The sequence below is a fragment of the Cryptomeria japonica genome, chromosome 11 (genome assembly GCF_030272615.1).
Source record: "Cryptomeria japonica chromosome 11, Sugi_1.0, whole genome shotgun sequence".
Lineage (NCBI taxonomy): Eukaryota > Viridiplantae > Streptophyta > Pinopsida > Cupressales > Cupressaceae > Cryptomeria > Cryptomeria japonica.
This window is the reverse complement of record NC_081415.1, coordinates 257,581,393-257,606,567: the sequence shown is the minus strand read 5'-3', so window position 1 is coordinate 257,606,567 and position 25,175 is coordinate 257,581,393. Positions and strand designations below refer to the sequence as shown.

Genomic DNA, 25,175 nt, shown 5'->3' with positions numbered 1-25,175 from the left:
GAGGCCCAGGAGTATGTTGGTGATCCTCAGGATCTAGTTAGATAGAGAAAGGCTCCCAAACATTATTTTGATTATATGGCACTCATGAGTGAACTAATTGAGGTGGAGCCTTCCATCTTTCAAGAGGCATCCAAGAACCAAGTATGGAGGGATTCCATGGTGGATGAGTATTCATCCATCATGAAGAATAGTGTGTGGGAGGTAGTGCCATGACCCAAAAACAAGTCAATGGTGGGGTCGAGATGGTTGTTTAAGATCAAGCATGTTGCAAATGGTAGTGTGGAAAAGTTCAAAGCTCTATTTGTGGCTAAGGGGTTTTCTCAAAAGGAAGGGATTCACTATGACAAGACCTCTGCTCCGGTAGCCAATTACTCATCCATAAGGGCCATCATTTTTGTAGCAACATGGATGGGTTGGAGGATTCACCAGATGGATGTGATGATGGCCTTCCTCAATGGAGTGATTGAGGAAGAGATTTACATAGAACAACCAGAGGGTTTTTAGGTGCATGGGAGGGATTCCCATGTGTGCAGGTTGAAGAGAGCACTATATGGGCTCATATAGGCTCCCAAGGTGTGGTATGCGCATATTGATGGTTACTCGTAGAGTGTGGGCCTCACCAAGAGTGAGCTGATCCAAACCTATACTATGTTCAGGTGAAGGGAGAACTTCTCATATTGGTGTTATATGTTGATGGCTTGTTTCTTACAAGGTCAGAAGAGCTCATAGCACATTGCAAGCGGAATCTTGCAAGAGAGTTTGAGATGAAGGACTTGGGGTTGATGCACTATTTTTTTGGATTGGAGTTGTGGCAAAAAGAGTGAGAGATCTTCCTTGGACAAGGGAAGTATACAATTGATATCTTGAAGTGATTTAGGATGGAGGAGTATAAACCCATGTCCACATGACTTGTGACCAACTGGAAGAAGATTGATGCTTCTATATTAGAGGTAGTGGACCCGACTTTATACACATAGTTGATAGGCTCTCTTATGTATCTGGTCAACAGTAGGGCAGACATTTGTTTTGCAGTGAATTCACTTAGTCAATTTATGGTGGAACCTAAACGTGTGCACTAGATAGCTATGAAGCATGTTTTGAGGTATCTCTAAGGCACAGTCGATTATGGGTTGAGGTATATTCAGCGGGATGGAGTGAATCTCATGGGATTCATTGATGCAGATTGGGAAGGCAATACAGCTGACAGGAAGAGCACTTTAGGGTGTTGTTTTAGTTTGGGATTAGGAGTAGTCTCTTTGTACAGTAGGAAACAAAAGTCAGTTGCACTGAGTCATGCGGAGGCCAAGTATATGGCAGCCAGTATGGCTACATGTGAGGCTATCTAGCTTCAAAAACTTCTAGTTGGGCTCTTTGATCGGGAGATAGATCCTATAGTCATTGTACTGTGATAATCAGAGTTGTATTAAACTCTCTGAAAATCTAGTGTTTCATGACATGTCAAAGCATATTGAGATCAAGTACCACTTCATAGAGATTGTGTGGAGAAGGGGACAATGAAGTTACAATACATTCCTACTAATGAGTAGATAGCAGACATCATGGCGAAGGCCTTGATGAAGAGTAAGTTTGTATTCTTTAGGGATAAGTTGGGTGTTGTGTAGAACTCCTTCCTCACTAAAACGGAGTGTTAAGTTTTTTGTTTTTTGGAAGGTGTGGATGTGGAAGTTGCTTAAGTGCAACTCAAGTTGAATGTTCAGCAGGAGAATTTTTTCTATTCTATAAATAGAATGTTTCCTAGAGTTGTGAGATTCACACCAAGAGTGGTTCTATGTGTGAGATAGCCTGAGTTATGTAAGGTAAGTTTCTTTTCTCTTGCATCATGTAAGGAAAATTCTAGTTTACATCATGTAAGGAATGTTTCTCTTAGGTTATATCATGTGAGGGAAGTTCCTCTTCTCTTGCATATTGATGTTTCATCAAGAGGATTATATGTGTAAGATCATTGTAGCAACTAAGATACATATTCTTGAAGGAAAGTCTGCTCTTGAGGCTGAATAGAAGATTCAACATTTGCAAGCTTTTCCCCACATTAGGGTTTGTATATCGTTGTTATCTGTGTTATTTTGTTTATGTGTTTGGTTTCATGTCAATATGCTTAAGTTTTTCATTCTATTAATTAATCTAGAGTATTGGTTGTTACAAATCAGATAGGTAAGCATTATTCTTGTTTCTTTTATGTGATATTTGTTGAGCAGTTAATCTATAACTAGGTTATAGAAATTAACAGTGCCCATGAATATATTATATTCAAACAATGAGGATTTCTTTATAGAAGCACACAATCGTAAGATTTTGGATTTCTTTATAGGCCTTGCCATAATTGTGGCCAATTTTAATTAAGGACCTCCTTTGTTGGTCCCTCTCTCTCATGTTTTGGTTTGTTTGAGTGTTGCTCCTTAGTATTTTGTTTCTGCTATGTGTCTTTGGTCCAATCAGTCGGTGTTGGACTATTTCAATTCTCTAGGCCTTAGTCTCTATTAGTTCAAATCTAGAGGTGCTAGATGAGTATTCCTCACGTCTAGTTCATTTTTGTTGCCTCAATGGTTGAGCCTTGCTCCCATATGTAAAATTCCTTACTAGGGACTGATTGCAAATGACCAGTTTATACATAGATATAGTATTTACTTAATTGTTTGATCATTGAAAGACCTATGAATTTTATTAAGCAATATAACCCGTACAACCCAAATTACTTTTCATGTTTATTGATATTCACAACAAGTATTGAACAGTCATTTACAGTGTTTAATATTGCAAAATGGTGCACCTGTAGATTATCTATGGTTGTCGATGTCCCTTCACGTGGTTGACTGTCATCGGAGAGTTTCGGAACTTCACCGTGAGGCATGTTAACAGTAGCTTCTGCATCAAATACTTACAGAATGAAGTTTACAGCATGTCGTGACTCCATCGTAGCTTCCACTTACCAAGCCATGGTCCTTCGCAGAAGCAAATTAATAACGCACCCGATATCGGGTCTCCTAGTTCATGATGGAATGAATGGATATGTTGGTTGCTACCCTTGATACCATTGAATGGATTTCATGTGTTGAGTGCTACACCCACTGTCGGTTTCTTGGGACATTTGTGTGCTAAATGCTAAATGTTATACTTGTCGGTTTTCTTGAACTCACGACAATGCACAAAGTTGCGAGCCTTCCCATCGAGGATGGTTTTCTGAAACACACGGCAATGCACAGAGTTGTGAGCCTTCTTGTCGAGATTCTGACAAGCTTCTCCAGACTTTGCAAAACAATACCCACACCGTAAGATTTCTCCTTGGGCTACGATACTTCCCAGTTCCAATAGGCCAGTTGCAGGCTGGCGAAAGGAATTATTCCATATGTTTGATATCACATGGATTATCAAGCGTTTCTTCCAAACTATGTTTTTTTCTTTCATAACATCCTATATCCCTCCATCGTTGGTGCCCATTCTTTTATTAACACCAAGTTGATAGTTAAAAATCCAGTAATAGTTAAACAATAATACATGTAATTAAGAACATGCCTTTTAACCATTACACATGTAATATTAACTATTTATATAAATGAATGGGGAAGGTTCATATAAAATAATTAATATTTTTTAACATACGTCAATCGTTTATTTAGGGGACATGATAGTCACCCCTGCCCAAACGTTGCTTGCCCACAAGCAACTATAGCTCCGGATGTTGAAGAACCTGCTCATTTTCCCAAGTAGCATCATCTAATGGTAAATTCTGCCATTTAATGATATATTCCCTGATTGTCCTATTCTGCAAATGCCTATCGCAAGTCTCCAAAATTTCTTCAGGTATCATTGCTAATTTCCCTTCCTCATCCAGTGGCGGTAAATTTTCTGAAACTCGCTTGTTGACCCAAAGCTCTTTCGAGACACAATACGTGGAGCACATTATGTATTCTGCTTTCAGTCAATAACTCTAATTCATATGCCACTGCACCAACTTTTCGAATTACTTGGTATGGCCCATAAAACCAAGGCTTCAATTTCTCAGCCCCACTATGCTTGAGAGATGACTGTTTATAGGGTTGAAGTTTGAGATACACCAAATCTCCTATCTCAAAGTGACGCTCAACACGCTTTTTATCGGCATACATTTTCTGTTGATTTTGTGCACATTGCAAATTTTCCTTAAGTGCTTTCATTATATCTTGGCATTCCTGGAGTATATCACGAGATTTGGGTACATTACTCTGATCGAAAGCAAGGTCAATGAAGGATAGTGCATCATACCCATATAATGCTTTGAAAGGTGTCATACCAATAGATATATGGTAGGTAGTATTATAGCAGTATTCACCCAAATACAACCAACGGACCCATGCTTTCTGATGACCAGACACATAATTGCGAAGGTATCCCTCAATCCACTTGTTTACTATTTATGTCTGTCCATCGGTTTGTGGGTGGTAACTTGTGCTATGATTTAACTCGGTACCTATCAATCTGAAAAGTTCCCCCCAAAATATACTCAAAAATCTGCTATCACGGTCACTGATGATATTTTTTGGTAAACCATGTAGACAAAATACCTCTCGAAAGAATAGTTTTGCAAGCTGAATAGCTGTGAATTTTGTAGTGATAGATAAGAAATGTGCAAATTTAGTTAGTCTATCAACCACAACAAAAATGCAATCTTTACCTTGAGATCGTGGTAAGCTTGTAATGAAATCCATAGATATACTTTCCCATTTCTATTATGGTATAGGCAAAGGCTGCAATAGACCTGTTGGATAAGTATGCTCTTCTTTATTTTGTTGACAAGTGATGCATTCTTTGACATAGCAAAGGACATCATTCTTTAGTCCTTTCAGAGTGAATATTTCTCTTATCTGTCGGTAAGTTTTGAAGTAGCCAAGATGACGTGCTAAAGGAACGTCATGCACTGATTGGAGGATTTTCTCTTTCAACTTCGATCCTGGAGTCAAATAAATTTTGTCTTTGTAATAGATAACATCATTTACAACCTTATATTTTCCGTCTTGTGTATTACCATCTACCAAATCACAAGCAAAAGAATCCTTAGAATATTCTGACAGCAATAAAGATTTCCAATCAGTTGTTATTACAGATAATGCATTTATTTCAGGCCTTCTAGAAAGTGCATCCGCAACAACATTGTTTTTACCTTTCACATATTCAATTTTGAAATCATAAGCTTAGATCTTACTGACCCATTTATGTTGCCTGTCATTTAAATCTTTTTGTCCCAAGAAATATCTCAAACTGTTATGGTCAGTTTTCACTACAAATCTGCTACCAACCAAATTTTGTCTAGATTTTGTAAATGCATGCATGATTGCCAACATTTCTTTATCATAGATAGAATACAATTTCTCATGGTTATTAAGTTTCCCGCTTTCATAAACTATAGGGTGTTTGTTTTGCATTAAAACTACCCCTATTCCATCACCAGAAGCATCACATTCCAACATAAAACGCTGATTAAAATCTGGAAGAGCAAGTACTGGGCAAGAACTCATTACCTCTTTAAGTTTCTCAAATACTTGTTGAGCTTCCTCAGTCCATCGGAATGCCCCCTTTTTGGTAAGATCTGTCAAGGGTGCCCCAAGCTGTGAAAAACCTTTGACAAACCTCCTATAATAACTTTATAAACCAAAGAATCCCCTTAATTCTGTAAGGTTCCATGGTGGTGGCCAATCCAAAATGGCTCTTATCTTTTCTTGATGAACCTGTACCCCTGTTGCACTGATCATATGCCCTAAATACAAAATTTCAGTCATTCCAAATTCACATTTAGATGCCTTTGCATACAGTTATTGTGATTCCATAATACCAAGAACTATATCAATATGTTTCAAATGCTCTTCCCAAGTTTTGCTATAAATCAATATATCATCAAAGAACACTAGCAAAAGTTTCCTTAACTGTTTGTTAAAGATATGATTCATACAGGATAGAAATGTTGTCGGAGCATTGGTTAGACCAAACGACATAACCAAGAATTCATAATGACCATAATGACAGTGAAAAGCAGTTTTATGAATATCTTGTTCTCTTAACTTAATTTGATGATATCCGGATCTCAAATCAATTTTAGAAAAATAAACAGCACCTTGCAATTCATCTAACAATTCATCAATTCAAGGAATTGGATACCTGTTTTTTATTGTTTTCTTGTTAAGTGCTCTGTAATCAATACACATACGAAGAGTTCCATCCTTCTTTTTTACCAACACTACAGATGATGCAAAAGGACTAGAACTAGGTCTAATATGCCCCATATCCAATAATTCCTTAATTGCCTTTTCTATTTCATCCCTAAATGTTTTAGGGTGTCTATAAGGAGTAGTGATAACTAGTTTAGCACCTTCCTCTAATTCAATAGTATGTTCAAATCCTCTATCAGGTGGGACTCCTAGAGGAATATCACTAAAAACCAAATGATGTGAATCTAATACTGTTAACAAATCATCTTGATAAGGTTTAGATTCAAAGCATGATACCTTGTTGGAGATTAAACATTGTGTTGGCCATGCCACATCTCCATGTCTGAAAATACCCTCCATTCCTTTAGCACTGACGATCCTGGGACCACTGTTAGACATACCACGAAGGACTACCTTCTTATCATCAATTTTAAAAGAGAATTCCATTCTTTTAAAACATTGTGTATATTCATCTAATGTTTTCATCCACTGTATGCCCAAGACAACACTAGTGTCAGCCAAATCAATCACATAAAAATCATCAGTAATAGTGTAATATTTAATTTAGGAACTTTATGAGTACTAGATAAATTAGTTCCACCTGCTACTCTAACATCAAATCCCTCATGTTTTTCAGTCTGCAAACCATGTCTTTCCACAAGTGTTGCATCTATAAAATTATGAGTAGAACCACTATCTAGCATAACAATTACACGTTGTCCATTCAGGACTCCTCTAACTCTAAAAATATTATAATGTCGAGTTCCTGTCATGGATGCTATTACTCCTTCTCCTTGTTTAGTACCTGTTTCTGACTCTATGTTCTGTGATGCTCTTTCTATATTAGGATCAACATTCTCTTCATCCTCACTGTCAGACATAACCTCAATATAATGAATTTTTACCTTCCCTAAACATCTATGTCCAGGCTGCCATGCTTCCCTACAATTGAAACATAGTTTTTTCCTTCTGAGCTCTTCCCTTTCCTCTTTATCTAACCTGTTTTTAGGGAAATTATCATTATTGAAAGGTTGTTTGTCTTTTTCTGGTTTAGGAGGTGACCCTTTATTTAAAAAAATTCCTTTTGAAGATGATTCTAATTCTCTTGCTCTTTTGACAGCAGTTTGTAAGGTAAGAGGGTTTAAGGACTTAACCCAACCTTTGAGGGAATCAGACAATCCATCTATAAATATTACAATCTTGTGTCTTTTTGAAATTTCAGTAACTAAGACTGTCAATTTTTCAAATTCAGAAATATATTGCTCAACAGTTCCAGTTTTCTTAAGGTGAGTCAAATCCTTAAGATGTAATTCAGGATCTTTAGAATCAAACCTATCAATAAGTTTCTCAGTGAACCCAACATAAGTACCTATCAAATTATGACCCAAGGTTATTTGCCCATGATGCCACCATTCATGTGCTACACCGTCGAGATGTAATGCAACATATTTAATTGCCTCCTCTTCCAACATAGGGTTTAATTGGAAGTATGTGTCTAATTTTTTCATCCATGCCCGAGCAGTTGTTTTACCTATTCCATCAAAATAAGGAATGGACATTTTTCCAATTTTCCTTTGCAATTCATTGTTGTTTCCTCCCTGCCCTCTTGGCCTATGTTTCATTCTGACATCTAAATATTCTCTAAATGTCATTGTTGATCTGAATTCTTCTCCAGAGCTTAACCAATCCTGATGTATTTCTTCTTGTATTTCTCTTATTGTAGGTTCATTTTCAGGCGGCTGGTTTCTAGCAGTAAATGTAGGCATAAATGGTCTAGTTGTTCCTGTTCTTTCTGGTTGATTATTGACATATTGTTCATCTCTACCCCCATTGTTTCCCCCGTTATTTTGATGTTGATTATTTTGTCTTCCATTATTTTGGTGCTGATTTATATTATTAGCCATAAATTGGGTCATCAAGTTGGTCATTCCGTTAACATTATCTTGCATATCTTGCTGACTTCTGATCAATGCAGCCAACAGGTCCCTATTGTTATCCGGGTCTCCCATGTTGGTTTCAAAAATAAATTCCTCGTCAGTTTTGGTGTGGCTATCCTCAATTTCAAACGGAATAGTTGAACTACTCTGTGCTAAAGGAGAGTTTTGAAATCTATTTTGACGGGCCCTAGTACTTCGGAAATTATAATTTTCTTGGTGCATACTCAACTGTGCATTAAGTTTTCATGAAATTTCAACACCCTATAGGTTGGCAGGATACAAGAGCTCTGATACCACTATAAAATTCCTTACTAGGGACTGATTGCAAATGACCAGTTTATACAGAGATATAGTATTTACTTAACTGTTTGATCATTGAAAGACCTATGAATTTTATTAAGCAATATAACCCGTACAGCCCAAATTACTTTTCATGTTTATTGATATTCACAACAAGTATTGAACAGTCATTTACAATGTTTAATATTGCAAAATGGTGCACCTGTAGATTATCTGTGGTTGTCGATGTCCCTTCACATGGTTGACTGTCATCGGAGAGTTTCAAAACTTCACCATGAGGCGTGTTAACAATGGCTTCTGCATCAAATACTTATGGAATGAAGTTTACGGCATGTCGGGACTCCATCGCAGCTTCCACTTACCAAGCCATGGTCCTTCGCAGAAGCAAATTAATAACGCACCCGATATCGGGTCTCCTAGTTCATGATGGAATGAATGGATATGCTGGTTGCTACCCTCGATACCGTTGAATGGATTTCATGTGCCGAGTGCTACACCCACTGTCGGTTTCTTGGGACATTTGCATGCCAAATGCTAAATGTTATACCCGTTGTCGGTTTTCTTGAACTCATGGCAATGCACAGAGTTGCGAGCCTTCCCATCGAGGATGGTTTTCTAAAACACACGGCAATGCACAGAGTTGCGAGCCTTCCTATCGAGATTCTGATTAGCTTCTCCAGACTTTGCAAAACAATACCCACACTGTAAGATTTCTCCTTGGGCTACGATACTTCCGAGTTCCAATAGGCCAGTTGCAAGCTAGCAAAAGGAATTATTCCATATGTTTGATATCACACGAATTATCAAACATTTCTTCCAAACTATGTTTTTTTGTTTCATAACATTATCCCTCCATCGTTGGTGCCCATTCTTTTATTAACACCAAGTTGGTAGTTAAAAATTTCATAATAGTTAAACAATAATACATGTAATTAAGAACATGCCTTTTAACCAGTACACATGTAATATTAATTATTTATATAAATGAATGGGGAAGGTTCATATAAAATAATTAATATTTTTTTAACATACATCAATCGTTTATTTAGGGGACATGACACCATATTTTGTGCAACCGCTTCATCTATGTAATTCTATCATGTATTTTCTTTATTATTAATATGTTATATGACCTATGTGTTTTATCCAAAAAAGACAAAAAAAAATAAAAATAGGACATATGATCATATAGCATATATGTAGGTATTTTATTTTGGGTCTCATGCATATTATAGTCAATTTGGTGTAAAAAGGTTGCTTTGGTCATTCATATGGTAAAATCTATCATTTATACATGCAAATTAATTTTGGAAATAATTGAGAGGTAATATGGTCTATTGTCCATCATCTTCAGTAAGTATGGTTTTCTTGTTCATTTATGTCAGTGCTTACAGGGTGAATCTTGATGTAGGGATTCGGTGGCCATCATCATTCAATTACTCAAACTATTCATTCATTACAAACTTTCTATGATAGATAGTGGAATAAAGTTGAGATCATTGTTCAGGATGAGGTAGTTTCCCGATCAAAAATATCTCAAGTGCAATTAGATTACTTGACAAGATCCAAAAAAAAATTCTAGAAGAGCAAACAAAAACCAATCAAGCATGCCAAAAGTTGTTGATGGTTAGATTTGTCTTGCAATAATATGTACCAAGAAAAGCACCAATATGAAAATTTGTATAGGATCTATGACCTAAAATGTTATAAACTTTGATGTTGAGATATTCGCACCTTATCTATTGTATTTGACCTAACTCTAACAAAGAAAGGAGAGAAAAATGTTAAAATCAAATGACTAAAAAGAAAATAAGTGATCTGCCAAAATAGATATTTCATTGTTAATTTCTTAAGGTTAAAAAAATTAACATGATGAATAATAATCAAATAGAAACTAATTTAATAACATGATCATAAGATTGTAAAAGACAATTTATCTATAAGCAATCTTTAGAAGTAGGATACTAAGAATCATAACTTCTTATTCAATATTTCAAAATGTTTGTGTAATTATATATAATTTTACATAAAAGATTCATAGAGCTCAATTGTACAAGTCATATGTAATTAAAAGTGAGCACAACCAGCCAACAAAGTAATATAAAGTTGTTGAACTAATGAAGAAATATGCCATGGAGATGTGTTAAGTTCTTTCAAAATTCTGTGATCAAAATAGAAGAGATGGAGATATGAACTGAAAGTTGTATTTTATCTGCTATAGCGTGTTTTGAAGATGCACAACACTTATTAATCCTCATCAATGTGAGCATGCTATATAAGTGGATGAGGGGTTACGTAGTGAAGAGATGTGTCTTCCCACGTGCGAAGACACATCTCTTCCCTACATACCTCTCACCACAGTATATAAACTAGTCACCATTTACTTACCCGATCGGAAGGAGTGTGACTTGTTTGAGAATTGCTTTACCACCCGATACCATGAACGGTGTAAATAAATAAATAAATATATATATATATATATATATATATATATATATATATATATATATATATATATATATATATATATATATATATATATATATATATATATATATATATATATATATATATATATATATATCAGAAGCATGAAATAGTACGACCGACGTTACAAAATTTAACACTCCCTCTTAACTAGGGAGGACACATTTCATGTTAGAGAAAACATCACAATTCATCCATTGATTGTGAAGAGAGGAGATATCACACCATAGTGATATTTAGAGATATGGTTCAACAATGAATATCAAGTCTCATGATACTCACCATAACTCATAGTTATCAAGTAAGGTATGTGCATTGACATCAAGTCACATGATGCCTACCATACTGATAATGATTTCATGGCATGTCCACAAATATTATGTTCATAATATTCACCATAAAGATCTCTATCATAATTATGGTTTATTTAATGATATCAACCAACAGATATCTACCATAATGTCTCAGATATATATATACTATCATGACATGTCCACAGATATCAAGTCACATGATATCCATCAAGATAGTTAAATTGATAATCGTAAAATCGTCACCTTACAATATCAATTTGAAACAAGTGTTCATTATTGAAAAGTCATCACCCTTCAATAATGTTCACAGAAGGCCCATGCAGTCATGGAGTCACACACATGACAAATAAAAGAGTTTACACACTAAACATCTTTAATATATGAGTATATCAAAATAAATGAGACTCTATCTCAAAATTAAATAGCATTTTCAACCATACCAAGTTTATCTCTAAAGTGTTCAATCTTGATCTTGGAGAGACGCTTGGTAAGAATGTTTGCAATCTGATCACCTGTACCAATATAATTCAATCGGATCACATTCCTTTCCACCATATCTCGAACATAGCGATAAGGAATCTCAATGTGTTTAGACTTGTCATGAAATATTGGATTCATTGAAAGCTTGATGCAACTCTGATTGTCACAATAGATGACCGGTAGGATTTTAGGGCTGACCAAATAGTCCTACAAGCAGTTTCCAAAGCCATACTACTTCTCTTGCTCCCATGGAGGCTGCAATGTATTCAGCTTCTATAGAACTCTGAGCAACTGAAGACTATTTTCTACATATCCATGAGATCATTCCTGATCCTAAATTGAAGCAACATCCTGATGTGCTTTTCCTGTCAACTACGCTTCCAACCCAATCAGAATCAGTGAATCCATGTAGGTCAAGGTCTACATGTTTATACTTCAAACCAAAACCAATAGTTCCTCGAAGATATCTTAGAATATGTTTTGCAACAACAAGATGTATTTCCCTAGATTCACACATGAACTGACTTAGTGCATTAACAACATAACATATAGCAGGTCTTGTGTTCACCAAATACATCAGAGATCTAATAATCTGTCTGTAGAGGGTAGGATCTGCAAACTCTGATTCTGCGGCTGCTTCCTTTAGTTTGTGTAGATTTGTCTCCATAGGTATGGTCATGGATCTACAATTAATCATTCCAAATCTCTTGATTATATCAATGGTGTATTTTCCTTGATTAAGGATTATACCATCTGCCTACTGCCAAACTTCCAATCCAAGGAAGTAGTGAAGAATTCATAAATCTTTCATATCAAACTCAGAGGTTAATTCTTTCTTACATTGAGAAATACAATTATCCTCTCCTGTGATTAGTAGAACATCAACATAAAGAATAAGAATTAATAATTCACCATTGATTACCTTGTAGTAGAGATTTGGATCTGCTTCATTCTTGGAAAACCCTAATTCCAAGAGGTAGTGATCAATTCTTTCATACCATGCTCTGGGGCCTGTTTCAGTCCATATAGAGCTTTCTTTAATTTGCAGACATGCGATTCAGCCTTATGAATCACAAAACCTTCAAGTTGCTCCAAATAAACTTCTTCTTCAATCTTACCATTCAGAAAAGCAATCTTAACATCCATTTGATGGACTTTCCATCCTTTAGATGCTGCAATAGACAAAACTGCTCAGACAGAAGTGTATCTGGCAACAGGAGCAAATGTCTCTTCATAGTCAATACCTTCTTTCTGTGAGAAACCTCTAGCAATAAACCTTGCTTTTTGCTTCTCAATGCTGCCATCTGTTGCATGTTTGATTTTGAAGAGCCATTTAGAAGATACCACAGATTTGCCTTTAGGCCTAGGCACAATATCCCAGACATCATTTTTTAGAATTGACTGATACTCTTCTGATATAGAATCTTTCCAAACTTGATGCTTGAGCGCATCTCCAACATAGGAAGGTTCTGCATCAATGATCTCAGTCATCAAGGTAGTATAACTAGAAAATAGGTTAGGTCTCTTACTTTCTTTTAAGGTCCCCTTTGGAGCAACATAATTTTCAGCTTCTTGAAGCATCCTTTTAGCCTAAAGTGGTCTCTTCCTAGTTTCGGGATAATTTTCTTCTAAAGGTAAGCCTTGAACTTCAAGCTCAGCATCTTCAGGGGTCTCCCTCTGAATCTCAGGGGTGGAATCCTCATCCAAGCTTGTAGGAGGATCTTGGTGTTCTAATTCATTAGAGCTTTTGGACCTCCTGAATGCTATTTCTTCCTCAAAGATGACATCTTTGCTTAGTTCAATTTGTCTTTGACCAGGTATGTATATTTTGTAGGATTTAGAGGTTTCACTGTACCCAACAAATACTCCTTTCTTTCTAGAAGGTTCTAACTTTGACCTCTTTTCTTTGGGGACATGAATATAGACTAGACACCCAAAGATCCGGAAATGACTTATGTCAGGTTTGTTGCCAATAAAGGCTTCTTCAGGGGTTTTATTGTCAAGAAGAGAATGAGGACATCTATTTTGAATGTACACCGTTGTCCTAGATGCTTCAGCCCAAAATGAGGTTTCTATATTTTGGTCAAACAAAATAACCCTAGCAGCTTCTACTATAGTCCTATTCTTTCTTTCAGCTACCCCATTTTGTTGTGGGTTATAAGGTACAGTTAACTCCCTCTTAATCCCAACATTTATACAATAATCTTTAAACATATCAGAAGTGTATTCCCCCCCATTGTTTGTTCTTAAGGTTATGATTTTCTTACCTGTCATATTTTTTGCAAGAGCTTTGAATTCCTTAAATTTAGAAAGGATTTCTTTAGACTCTTTGTACCTCAGAAAATATATCCAAGTCTTCCTAGAATAATCATCTACAAATATTACATAATATAAAAATCACCCTAATGAGGGTACAGACATGGGTCCACATAAATCAAAATGAACTAATTCTAATACATTTTTGGATTTATTGTTGCTAGAATTAAAAGACCCTTTAGTATTCTTTCTCAAGGCACACCCTTTGCAAACTCCTTCAAATTTTTTACTTAGCTTGGGTAAGTCGATCACCATCTTCTCTATCTTAGGTAGGGCATGGAAATGAAGGTGCCCTAATCTTCTGTGCCAAAGTTCATTCGAATCTGGAGTCTCATGAATCAAGGCTAGAGGTGGAGTGGTGCAAAGTTTGTAGAGGCTCCCTTGTCTTACTCCAATGGTGTGGGCTTTTTTGATGGTGGAGTTCTTTGGCCAAGCAAGTACCTTTCCTTCCATAAAGGTTAATTTGTAACCCTTATCTTCAAGTGCAGAAACTGAGACAAGGTTTCTCTTTATGCTAGGTACAAATAGAACTCCAGTCAGCTGTAGGGATATGCCTGACTTTAGGTTGATATTGCAGGTTCCTATTCCCATAACTGGATAATTTGAGTCATCACCAATTGTCACTTCTTCATTTGAACTTTCCACAAGTGTATCTAGGTGCTCACGAAATCTAGTGATGTGTCGAGATGCTCCGCTATCAATCACCCATGTGTTGAAACTGAAGGTGACTTGACTAGAGAGGGCTGAGTAGAAGACTAGCTTCTCGGAATTACTCCCTTTCTTTATTTCTACCATTGAAGCTTGTTGGTTGATCATGTCTGGACACTTCATTGCATAGTGCCCATATTGATCACATATGAAACATTGTACTTCAGAAATGTCTCTCTTCTTTTTTGAAGACCTCTTCCCATTTGAGTTGTTGTCCCTCTTTCTCTTAAAGTTCTTCATCTTTCCTTTCTTGTGGGAATTAGAGTTTTGAACTTGAATGTCTTCATTACCATTGTTTTGTTTTATTCCTCTTGTGACAAGCCGAGATTCCTCTTGAATGCAATCGGTTTTCAATCTATCAAACTTGGGAAATTTAGAATGAGCACTGATTCCTTGAATGAACGATTCCCATGAGGTAGGAAGTCCATTTAGGGCCATCATAGCAAGTTCTTTGTTGTCTACTAGATGTCCAATAGTGGATAGTTGATCCCTAAGCTCAGTGATCCTCAAGAAATAGGATGTAATTGTTTCTCCTTTATTCATCTTTATATGGTGCAGTTGATTCTTTAGGCTAAGAGCCCTACTAGTGTTGTTGATTGCATAAATGTCAGCTAGTGCTTTGAACATCTGAAAGGTCGTCTCATATTTAGAAATAACCGGTACAATGTGGTCTCTTACTGAATCCACAATTATCTTAAGGGCCTTCTCACTGTCCTTGCTCCACTGAAATCTCTGTATCATCAGAGGGTTCAGGAATTTCACTTTTGACATGGGAGTCAATTTTATTTTCTTTCAAAACAAGCATGATCCTAAATTTCCAAGATACAAAATTTGATGCTCCATCTAATCTATCTTCAAACCTAACTTCGGTTGCCATTAGGATTATGGGAATGTGATCTTAGTAAGAGCCTGGTGAAAGTTATGAGATCGTTACATAATTTTAATATGATCTTCCTTAACTTGGCTCTGATACCATGTTAAGTTCTTTCAAAATTATGTGATCAAAATAGAAGAGATGGAGATATGAACTGAAAGTTGTATTTTATCTGCTATAGCGTGTTTTGAAGATGCACAACACTTATTAATTTCGGTGTGTCCATCCTCCTCAATGTAAGCATGCTATATAAGTGGATGAGGGGTTACGTAGTGAAGAGATATGTCTTCCCACGTGGGAAGACACATCTCTTCCCTACATACCTTTCACTGCAGTATATAAACTAGTCACCATTTACTTACCTGATCGGAAGGAGTGCGACTTGTTTGAGAATCGCTTTACCACCCGATACCATGAATTGTGTGTGTGTGTGTGTGTGTGTGTGTGTGTGTGTCGGAAGCATGAAATAGTACGACCGATGTTACAAAATTTAACAAGATGAACACAAACTCTTGCTCAACTTAATCTTTCCACTTAGCCTTTGTTATTGCATTCAATTAAAGTAGAATAGAGAAGCTTATTACATGTTGAATTGCATGCCAAAAGATAATTAAATCATCTTTATTGTGATTTGGATTAAAAAAATTGTTCATGAGCTTTTATCACTTTCAAAACCCATTGAGATAATTGGTTTATCATTACTTTGTTGCTAGATCTAGGCTGACGTGGCAAGATGTATGGCTCTCACTATTTTCCAATGTTTTCTTAGTGTTTTTCTTAAGCCTTTCCTTTTTCTAGTCATCCTTAAACCACGCACATTAAGCAACATATTAAACCTAAAGAATGTCAGTCAACTATGAATGTTTAACACTTTGAAGTCTAAAAGTGAAAGTTTAGTATGTATGATTTAAGCCTTTCCATTATTTTATGAGATCCACCACAAACATTAACTTCTCAACAATAAATAATAAGACACAGGTTATTGCAGGCTCTACTAAAGATGAGATTGCATTATGTCTAAATTTTAGACTGCAATTTCATCCCACATAACATCCAATAAGCAGAGAACATCAAATGAAACAAATATACATAGTGATCTGCACTAAAAAGCACATTTATATCCATAAATTAGGCATTTCTTCATAAGGAGGCAACACCTAACACTACAGACCAATCAAGAATCAATAAGAGAAAAAAGAATATGACCCCAGAAGAAGAAAGAAAAAGTTACTCCCAGAAATATGATGTTATTTCTGAAGAATTTGTCCCTACAAACTGTTTTTCCAGTACATTACCCTTCATGAAGATTTACAAATAAACATCTGCATAAATTCTTAGCTTAGACGTACAGCAGTTGACACCAGAGAACACCACCAGGAAGCAGAAATTTGGCAAAAGATATAAATTAGGGAGACGAGCTTACTCTTATAGGAAATAGGATGAATCTAAATTAATCGATGAGTTTCACTTGTCCTTCTGCTAGATCAATTTAGACATGGGCATTTTTCATACAGAGCCATTCTTCTGCTAACATGATGTTCAGGCAAAGAACAAAGAACTCAAGATCAGCTCTTCGAACAGAACAGGAAGATATCAGTTTTAAAATTCACACTGAGTTAATGGCTAAGATAATCCCTGAGGAAAATGAATGGGTCACAATAAAAACATGGGACATGAGCATGTACTCCTAAACCCCACGAACTTGCTTCTCACATTCCTCACCATATGGTATGATTGCAAAGAATATGCAGAAACACATCAAAAACCTTTTGGATATCTTCAAACCATGGCGGACCCATTTCACTGATCTTCAAATATTTAGAAACCAAGAGCAACCCACCAACTAGAAAATATCAGTATTGCACTGCCCAAAGCCATAAAGAACACAAGCCTTCATGAAATTTAATGACCCCTGCTGAATCATTCATGAAGACCATGTTAACGATCGATCTCAAGGGCATCCATAATCAACAACACAATATATCATGTGCTCTCGAGATCAACAAAGGGTCTCTGTCACCAATTTCTGATATACACAACTCGACTTGAAGTTGTCAATGTCATCTGTTTCAATCATTGTATGAATTGTCAAGGGTCGTAGTTTAATTGATTGTATATTCAATCATTAAATGAATTGTCAAAAAGATCGTAGTTTAATTGATTAAATACAATTGATAAAACATCCACATAAATAACTAACTACCTCCAACTGTAAAACAATTTCCATCAACATCACCACTGCAGACTGAAGTTGACCTGCCCATATGATCTCCAAATATAGAGAAGTCGGACAGGAGGTAAAACACAATGCATCTGGATATCTCAAGGTTAGAGATGACCTACCAGACTAGTCTCTCGATCTGCCTAAATAAAGTGCTCAGTGCCCATCTTCAAATTGAGTCTTTGAGAACTAGTGCTTGCTTCTTCTCTATTAGATGAAAAGGAGTAGTAGTTCATAGATTCTTTTTCTCTATTAGATGAAAAGGAGTAGTGTCAGATTTTGATTAAGTGTTCAATTTATTTATAAGTTTTGATTTATTTAGATGGTTCAATTGAAATCATATTCGTTTTATCAGTAAGATCCATTTCTTAATATGATTGGAGATGAGCAACCTAAACAAATCAAACCAATCTATACCATTCATGAACTTTGATGCTTGCCCTTCTATATAATAGGTTGTACAGATCTTTGATGTTATTTTGATCAACAGAAATAAAAAATGTGAAATAATTAAGCAACAGCATTTTATTTATGAATCATGCATGTGGGTTCCATCAATCCTGAAGGCAAAGAGTACTTTTTGAATAATCAATTCTGCATCTAGTCAACGATTTGTGCATCTAAAAAGACCTGACCAACCTTGTGGCAATACAATTTTGAGCCTATTCAAGCATAATAATGTAAAACATGCTTGACATGAGTGGTTGTTATTGGAACAAAATCTATTTATATAATTTATACAGGCATTGATCACCATAAGCTTGCAGTTATTCACCACTTGCTTATCAAATTTTCATCAGTTTTATAAATATTTTTCAGTTTTGTGTTTTTTTAATTTTTATATTTTGTTGTCTCTTAATTTTCACACTAAAATTTATTAAATTATATATTATGAAAACATTGAAACATTCGTAACTTCAAGATTGTAGATTATATTTCACATCAAAGCACATCCCTCTCTATATACACAATAGTTTTGTTCTTTCTACATGATTGATAACTTGAAAAGAGAATACTTTTTTTTTATACTTTGAACATGTGCAAGTTTGATTTTGAGAGTTTGGATTTGGATTTAAATCACAAAATTTATATTCTAAACCCTAATTAGTAGAATTTCAATTTTGTAATTCAAACCCTAAACATAACTATTTTATTTTAATTTTTAAGGTAATTCTAATTTTATATGTAAATTAAATAATGGAGTAGGGTTAAAGATTAATGACATCTTTTTAAACTTTGATTTTATAAAAACTATTGTTTATTTTAAATGTTGAATTTCTTTGTTAAGTTCTTTTGGATCAACTTTGAAATGTCAGTGTTAGATTCATTACTTAAGAAACTTATATAAAAAGACCATAAAATTTTAAACCTAGGTCTAATGAAGGGAAATGTAATCCTTGAGTTATTCTTTCATCAAACTTCTATAAATTTAACTTTCATCAAAGAATGTCTAAGCATTGACCTATTTGGAAGAACACTCAAAGTGGTGATTTAGTGTACTTCTCAAGGGAAGCCTTCATTGTCTCAAATGGTACTTTAAATAGCTTCGAACTAATCCAAAAAAGCGAATTGGAAAGATTCAAATATAATTTTAAAGAGAGAAAACCCAAAATAGATGCATAAAGAAACAATCTAGACTTCTTTTGTATGAGCATAAGAGGTCATTGTCTACATGGATATAAAATCACTTCTTTTAATTAACAAACACAAATTTGTCATCAATAACGAGATCAAGACTAATGACCTCTACTTTGTAAATAATATTTAAGATAAATGATTCATCCTCCTTTTAAGAGTTTTATCTGCTCCAATTCCAATTGTTTGAATCATATAATATACATGCAACTCTAAGGGCAATATTTCCCTTTACACGACTCTAAAATTGACAAAACTATGCTGGTTGGAAACAACTTTAAACCTACTTTCCAAAAAAAAATCATTTCAAACCAACATTTTAATGTAAAATATGGTTCCACCATAAGTTTATAATTTTACAATTATTTCCCAACTCTAGCCTTACTTTTTATTGTCTCAGCTGATAATGTCACGTGAAAGGGATTATGCATAATCCTGCAAAGTTGTCTTCAACTCAAATGAGCTGAAGTGTAACTTTTGTGGGAATGTTTGGTGATGGAATAATCACTTAAAATTGATTTTGATGAAGTTGACAAAACATGATTTTGACACTTGTATATGGTGAGCGTCGCCACTTAGTCCTTTTCATGAGCTGTCTGCGGGCTAATCTTTCCCTCCGCACTTGAGTAGATTTGGCTTGATTTGGGCATTTAATCTCCGCCACCTTCGCGCGAGCCTTTATTGCTCTCTAATTCCCATTATTGCTTGTCGAGTCGTGCGCCCACCCTCCTGCAAAAGCATCCTCTTTTCGCTTCCTTATTTTCTTTCGGCATCCTCTGGTTTCATCTCTGGTTTCTCTTCTTGCATGCCCTTGTTCTCGATTATCATGTCTTCTGAGCCCCCGTTCGGTTTCATTATGAGTGTTTATCCTAGGCCTGTCTCTTGCTTCGGTGCAGACACCCCCATATCACTAAGTGCCTCTACTCGCCAAGTTTCTTTCAAGAAGATTTCGGATTTGAGACTCAAACGTCTCCTTATCTATTCGGACCCTCCAGTTCTTCTAGTTGTCAAATTGATTTTGGGTAGCGCACATTTGAGCAGAGATGAATACCCAAGAGATAACACCAGTATCTCTTCCAGACTCGTGGTGTCTTTGCTGGACCAGAAGCTACCCAAGCAAATGGTCTGGAATCTTACCAGGGCACTCTTCCCAATGGAAATTCTTCAAGAACTCCAAGAAGTATTGAACAAGGCCCTCCATGACTCTGGTGCGCCCAAACCTAGCGACCGAATCCTCTTTAATGCCCACGGAGAACTTATCAATTATTACCCATTCCTACTGGACCTGAAGGGTAAAGAATTGAATAGGCACAGAGCGTTCGCTAATGCAGGGCTAAGCTACCTCAAATGGTGATTTTTAGGTGAAGACCCAGAGGCTCAAGGGAAAGAGGAGATTATGTTCCAATTTGCAAGGCTGAATGGATTCATGCCTTTGATTGCTGCAGAAGCAGAGCCAAAACCAGAACAGAGTTGCAAAGGTGGCTCGAGCAGAGGTCGAGGGAGCATGGGTTGTGGCCGGGGCCCTTCAGCAAGCAGAGGTCGAGGCCGTCCTAGGATTCAGCTACAACAACCCGACATTCCCTCCTCAAGCTAGGCTTTTTGTGGATACCTCATTTTGATTACTAGATATGCAATTATGCATGTATATTTTTATTAGGTTTTAATTTTATGTTCAAAAACTCTGTATCTAGGTAGTCGGAAATCAGACATTATCGTTAATAGTGTGTTTGCTTTTCCTAGACTATTAAACCTTTGATGGTTTAGAAAAATGGCTAAACCATAAGTTTAAAGGTTTCCAGGTTTTGGTGGGATCTCTGTGCTCTCTAAGAGCAGCGGTTTTTTGAATGTCTTGGAATTCAGTGACAAACCTATGTATTTACACTAATTAATATAAATTTGGCTCTGCCTTTACCGATCAAAAAAATATATATATTAAATAACACAACCTACCATGCATTACCAGCTCGAGACCTTTGTTAAAAACAAGAGTCAAGAAAGCAAGCACTCATATTACGTCATCTAGAAGTTCCTCTTATAAGGTTGGATCTCTGATGAAGAGGAAGACCAATGTGAATGTTTTATTTCACTTTGTACATACCTGAATTTTAACCAACTTTAAAGAGCACTGATGAAAAAGCACATACATGCACAAACTAAAAAGAAAACGGCCACTTTTAATATTAGTATAATATTCTTTTTCACTATTGCATGATCTACAGATTAAAAATTAAGAATCAACATATGCAATTACAATAGTGGTCCCTTGGCTTTGAATCCCCATTATGCGAAAGCCTTATGTTTGATAGAGCACTAAAGAGCACTAGGTAAGGACCTACTATCATATCAGATAAAAAAACATAGCAGTAATCGAACATATACATCAAAGTGATAGTCCTCAAATGCCTCTAATGAAATAAAAACAAGATACGTGTTTGTTTTCACGCATGGCTATCCAGCCAACTAAAATATAACTCATAAAGCAGAAATTTAAAAAAGAGTTTCAAGTGTCTCCTTTGTATTGTTTGCTTTTGTTTTCTAATTTAACATGGTTGTGATGAAGGTTGAGCTACAATGTGCTGTGCAAATAAATAATGGTAATAGTTGTCTACTTAATGAAAACATAAGATGGAGAAATATAGCGTATCTACTAATTTGTCTAATGGGAGCAGGAATAATACATTAATGAATATTTGCATGGATGCCATGGTCTTCCTCAAGTACATGGATGCATCTGACAAAAAAATCGACATGGAAGTTGTGTTAGGTTAGCACAAAATACGTACTCCAAAGCACTAATAGTGATGTTATTAATTATGTTGTTGTAAATATAGTATTGATGGATAAAGACCCTCCTTTGTTTTCAAACTGCTGCACTGTATATTGCCTGCAATTCACCTCAGAAGCCATTGACGAACTTCAATGGTTTAAAACTATAGTAGCCAAGAAAAGATGTCACAAAATGTAAGATTTGCAATGCAATAAGGAATTTTTTAAACTAACATGAAGTTATCACCTATGACTAGTTTTGCTACATGCTTTCTTACACTAAAAAATCTGTGACAAAAAAAGTAAGTTCAAAAAAAATTCAATTTGTGTTGAGAAATTCCATCTTTGTCAATCACATACATGTCATAACCATTAGCACAATTTTTTGTAAGTCCTTTTAAATAGTTCCCGCATAGATTGCATCAATTTTGAGCCACTGGTCAGAGCATCAAGAATGAGGGATAACCCTATCCTTACAAGGTCGAGGATAGGATGGAGGCAGTATGATATAAATTAGAGAATAATGTTAGTCCATATAAAAGATCATTGATGTGATGGGAGACAAAGAAAGGTATTATTTGCTTCAAACCATCGAATACTATTCAAATTCATCATTCTCTTCCAGCAAAAGATTCGTAAACGGGCATCAATGACAGTAGGCCTATTCAAGTGCATTGCAATTCCTTTCATTAACAGCTAGTAACAGTAAATAGTCATATAAAGTTACCAACATCCCAAATGGCCAAGAGTTTTTCTCTTAATACATTTGTTGTCTATTCAAGGAGGACTTGGAAACTATGGACTGAATTTTGTACTCATATTATTCAATCAACGCTTGCAATTTTGTTCATTTAAATTCAATATTTGTTTCAATAAAAAAAAAAAAATTTAAATGTCGATAAAACATTATGAACTTATAAAATCAGTTTGTGGAGGAAAAAGAAGCACATGGCTGTTGCTGTTGAAGACACCACCACGGATGAAGCATGGAAGGAAGAATTTGAAGGGGAAGCTCCTGTTGAAAGTACGGTCATGGGTACCTCTCTCAAGAATTTGAGTTTGGATGATGGATCTGATAGTGGTCTTAAGTGTTGTCTTAAGAAAACGAATTTAGGACAGATGGATCCTTGCTCTATATAGTTAGCTTGTAAGTTTTAGTTGTCTTTGGCTTTTTGTGGTTTCTTTAGTGTTCCTCTTGTTTGTCTTCTGCTGTCTTCTAGTCCTTAATGATTATCTTCCTGTTGTACAAGGGTCAGGGCCCTTCCAAAATACCTGCTTGCCTTAATTAAAAACATTATGAGCTTATAATACATTTTGATTTTGCAAATAATAAAATGTCAAAGCAATCATAGAAATACTTTGACAACAAAGCTAAATCATGTCGATTGATGGAAATACAGATTCTGTGACGACCCTACAATTCTCCTTGTGACAGCTCAATGTTATTTTCCCACACGCTTCAAGAAAAGGAACTACCTAAGTCAAAGCAAGCGAATGATTTAGTGTTCACACGCCACAACGTTCAACTTGGCCACAATCTCAATTAATAAATCACAACCTAGCCTCCAACTTTGAGAATTAAATTTTATAGGTGAAGATATGGCAATCTTGGATAAGGACTTGAGCAATTGTGATTGAGTGTAGATAATCAGAAAATGAAGCTTCATTTCACATTTTGTAGCCACATAGCTTAATAGTGATTTATTTTGCATTATACCTTGTAATTCACTGAGAATAATTACAAGTCTGGTTCAAGACAATATTAAAAAATATTGTACACGAAAAATATTCATTTGTTTGATATTATGTGTAATTTGTTTCTAGGTACCATATTCAGCTGTGAAATAACAAAAACAGTTTTTCTCCTTCCTTCACAAATTTCTACTCACTTTTTACTTTTTAGTTGCCAAGATTTGTTCTGAATTAAACCCATGATTGAATTTCATTTACAGTTCTAGCATTCCATGCGCCATGTAAATGAAATGCCAGTATGTTAAAATTATCTCATAAAATTTGTTTCTCGGAGTTCATTTCCCTGCCCACTCTTAGATTCATCTGCTGCTATTTTGAGAAACAAAATGCTTCCTACTGTAACCTACTCCAATATGATGAAGAACCATTTAAGATCTCAGAAAAGTTTAAGAAGCCATCCTTTTGATTTGCTGAGAAAGAAAAAATTACAAAGATACTCATACCATTGCCAGCAATACATCGTGAATAAGGTGATGCTGCAATCTTGTTATATAGAGAGACACCTCTCCCAAGTCACTCAAACAATGTACTTATTACAGCTACAACCAGAACATGAAAGAGGAACCCAATTTTGAGTTCATATGTAAAATGCAAGAAAAATGCACGTGTTTTTTGTACCTTCATACAAAGTAAACTGTGACAAATTTAATATTTCAATCAATTGAGAAAATCCATCCCAAAGGTTTATGCAGGAGGTAACATCGTGGCAAACAAGAGACACTAGAATTCACAAGCTGCATCTTCAGCTAGTCTTGCACAACATTATATAATCTGCAAATATGTTTACAGATATTCTAGAAAGTCTTTCTCAAACACTAGTCTTCGAAATCGGGGTAACAGATAGACAAAGATGATTCTTCTAACATGATATAATCATCATGTTTCGTATTCATACTTAATTGCATGAATTCTGCTGGGGAATTGTGCCTATAATTGAGACAGAACTGTAAATTCACTCACTCCAAATTTATGTTTCTGTCCAAAAGATATAAAAAACAGATGTCATGTCATTTTGCTCACTGGATGCAAGATGTGCTTGAAGTTATTCCTCAGAATGCTGCCCATCCAGAAGCGGTAGTAGTCTTTGCTGAGCCAGATGAAGTGGTTGAAGGTAGGTTCACCTGCATATCAAAGAGACTTTGAAAGTTTGTTCAAAATTGAATATTGCCTCTCAAGAGACAGAATATT

General features: G+C 35.6%; 2 protein-coding genes across 2 annotated transcripts in view; both read right to left on the bottom strand.

Moving 5' to 3' along the window:
- Positions 1 to 3,842: 3,842 nt before the first annotated feature.
- Positions 3,843 to 4,286, bottom strand: LOC131860172 (uncharacterized). Its single transcript, XM_059214547.1, has one exon. It carries the CDS (start codon positions 4,284 to 4,286, stop codon positions 3,843 to 3,845), a length of 444 nt encoding a protein of 147 aa, XP_059070530.1.
- A 20,160-nt stretch (positions 4,287 to 24,446) lies between these two features.
- LOC131069684 (uncharacterized protein At1g03900) overlaps positions 24,447 to 25,175 on the bottom strand; it is a 63,708-nt gene continuing 62,979 nt past the window's right edge. The window contains exon 3 of the mRNA XM_058005201.2: positions 24,447 to 25,108. Coding sequence (XP_057861184.1) covers positions 25,037 to 25,108 — 72 coding nt within the window. The 3' untranslated portion in view covers positions 24,447 to 25,036. The remainder of the gene's footprint in view (positions 25,109 to 25,175) is intronic.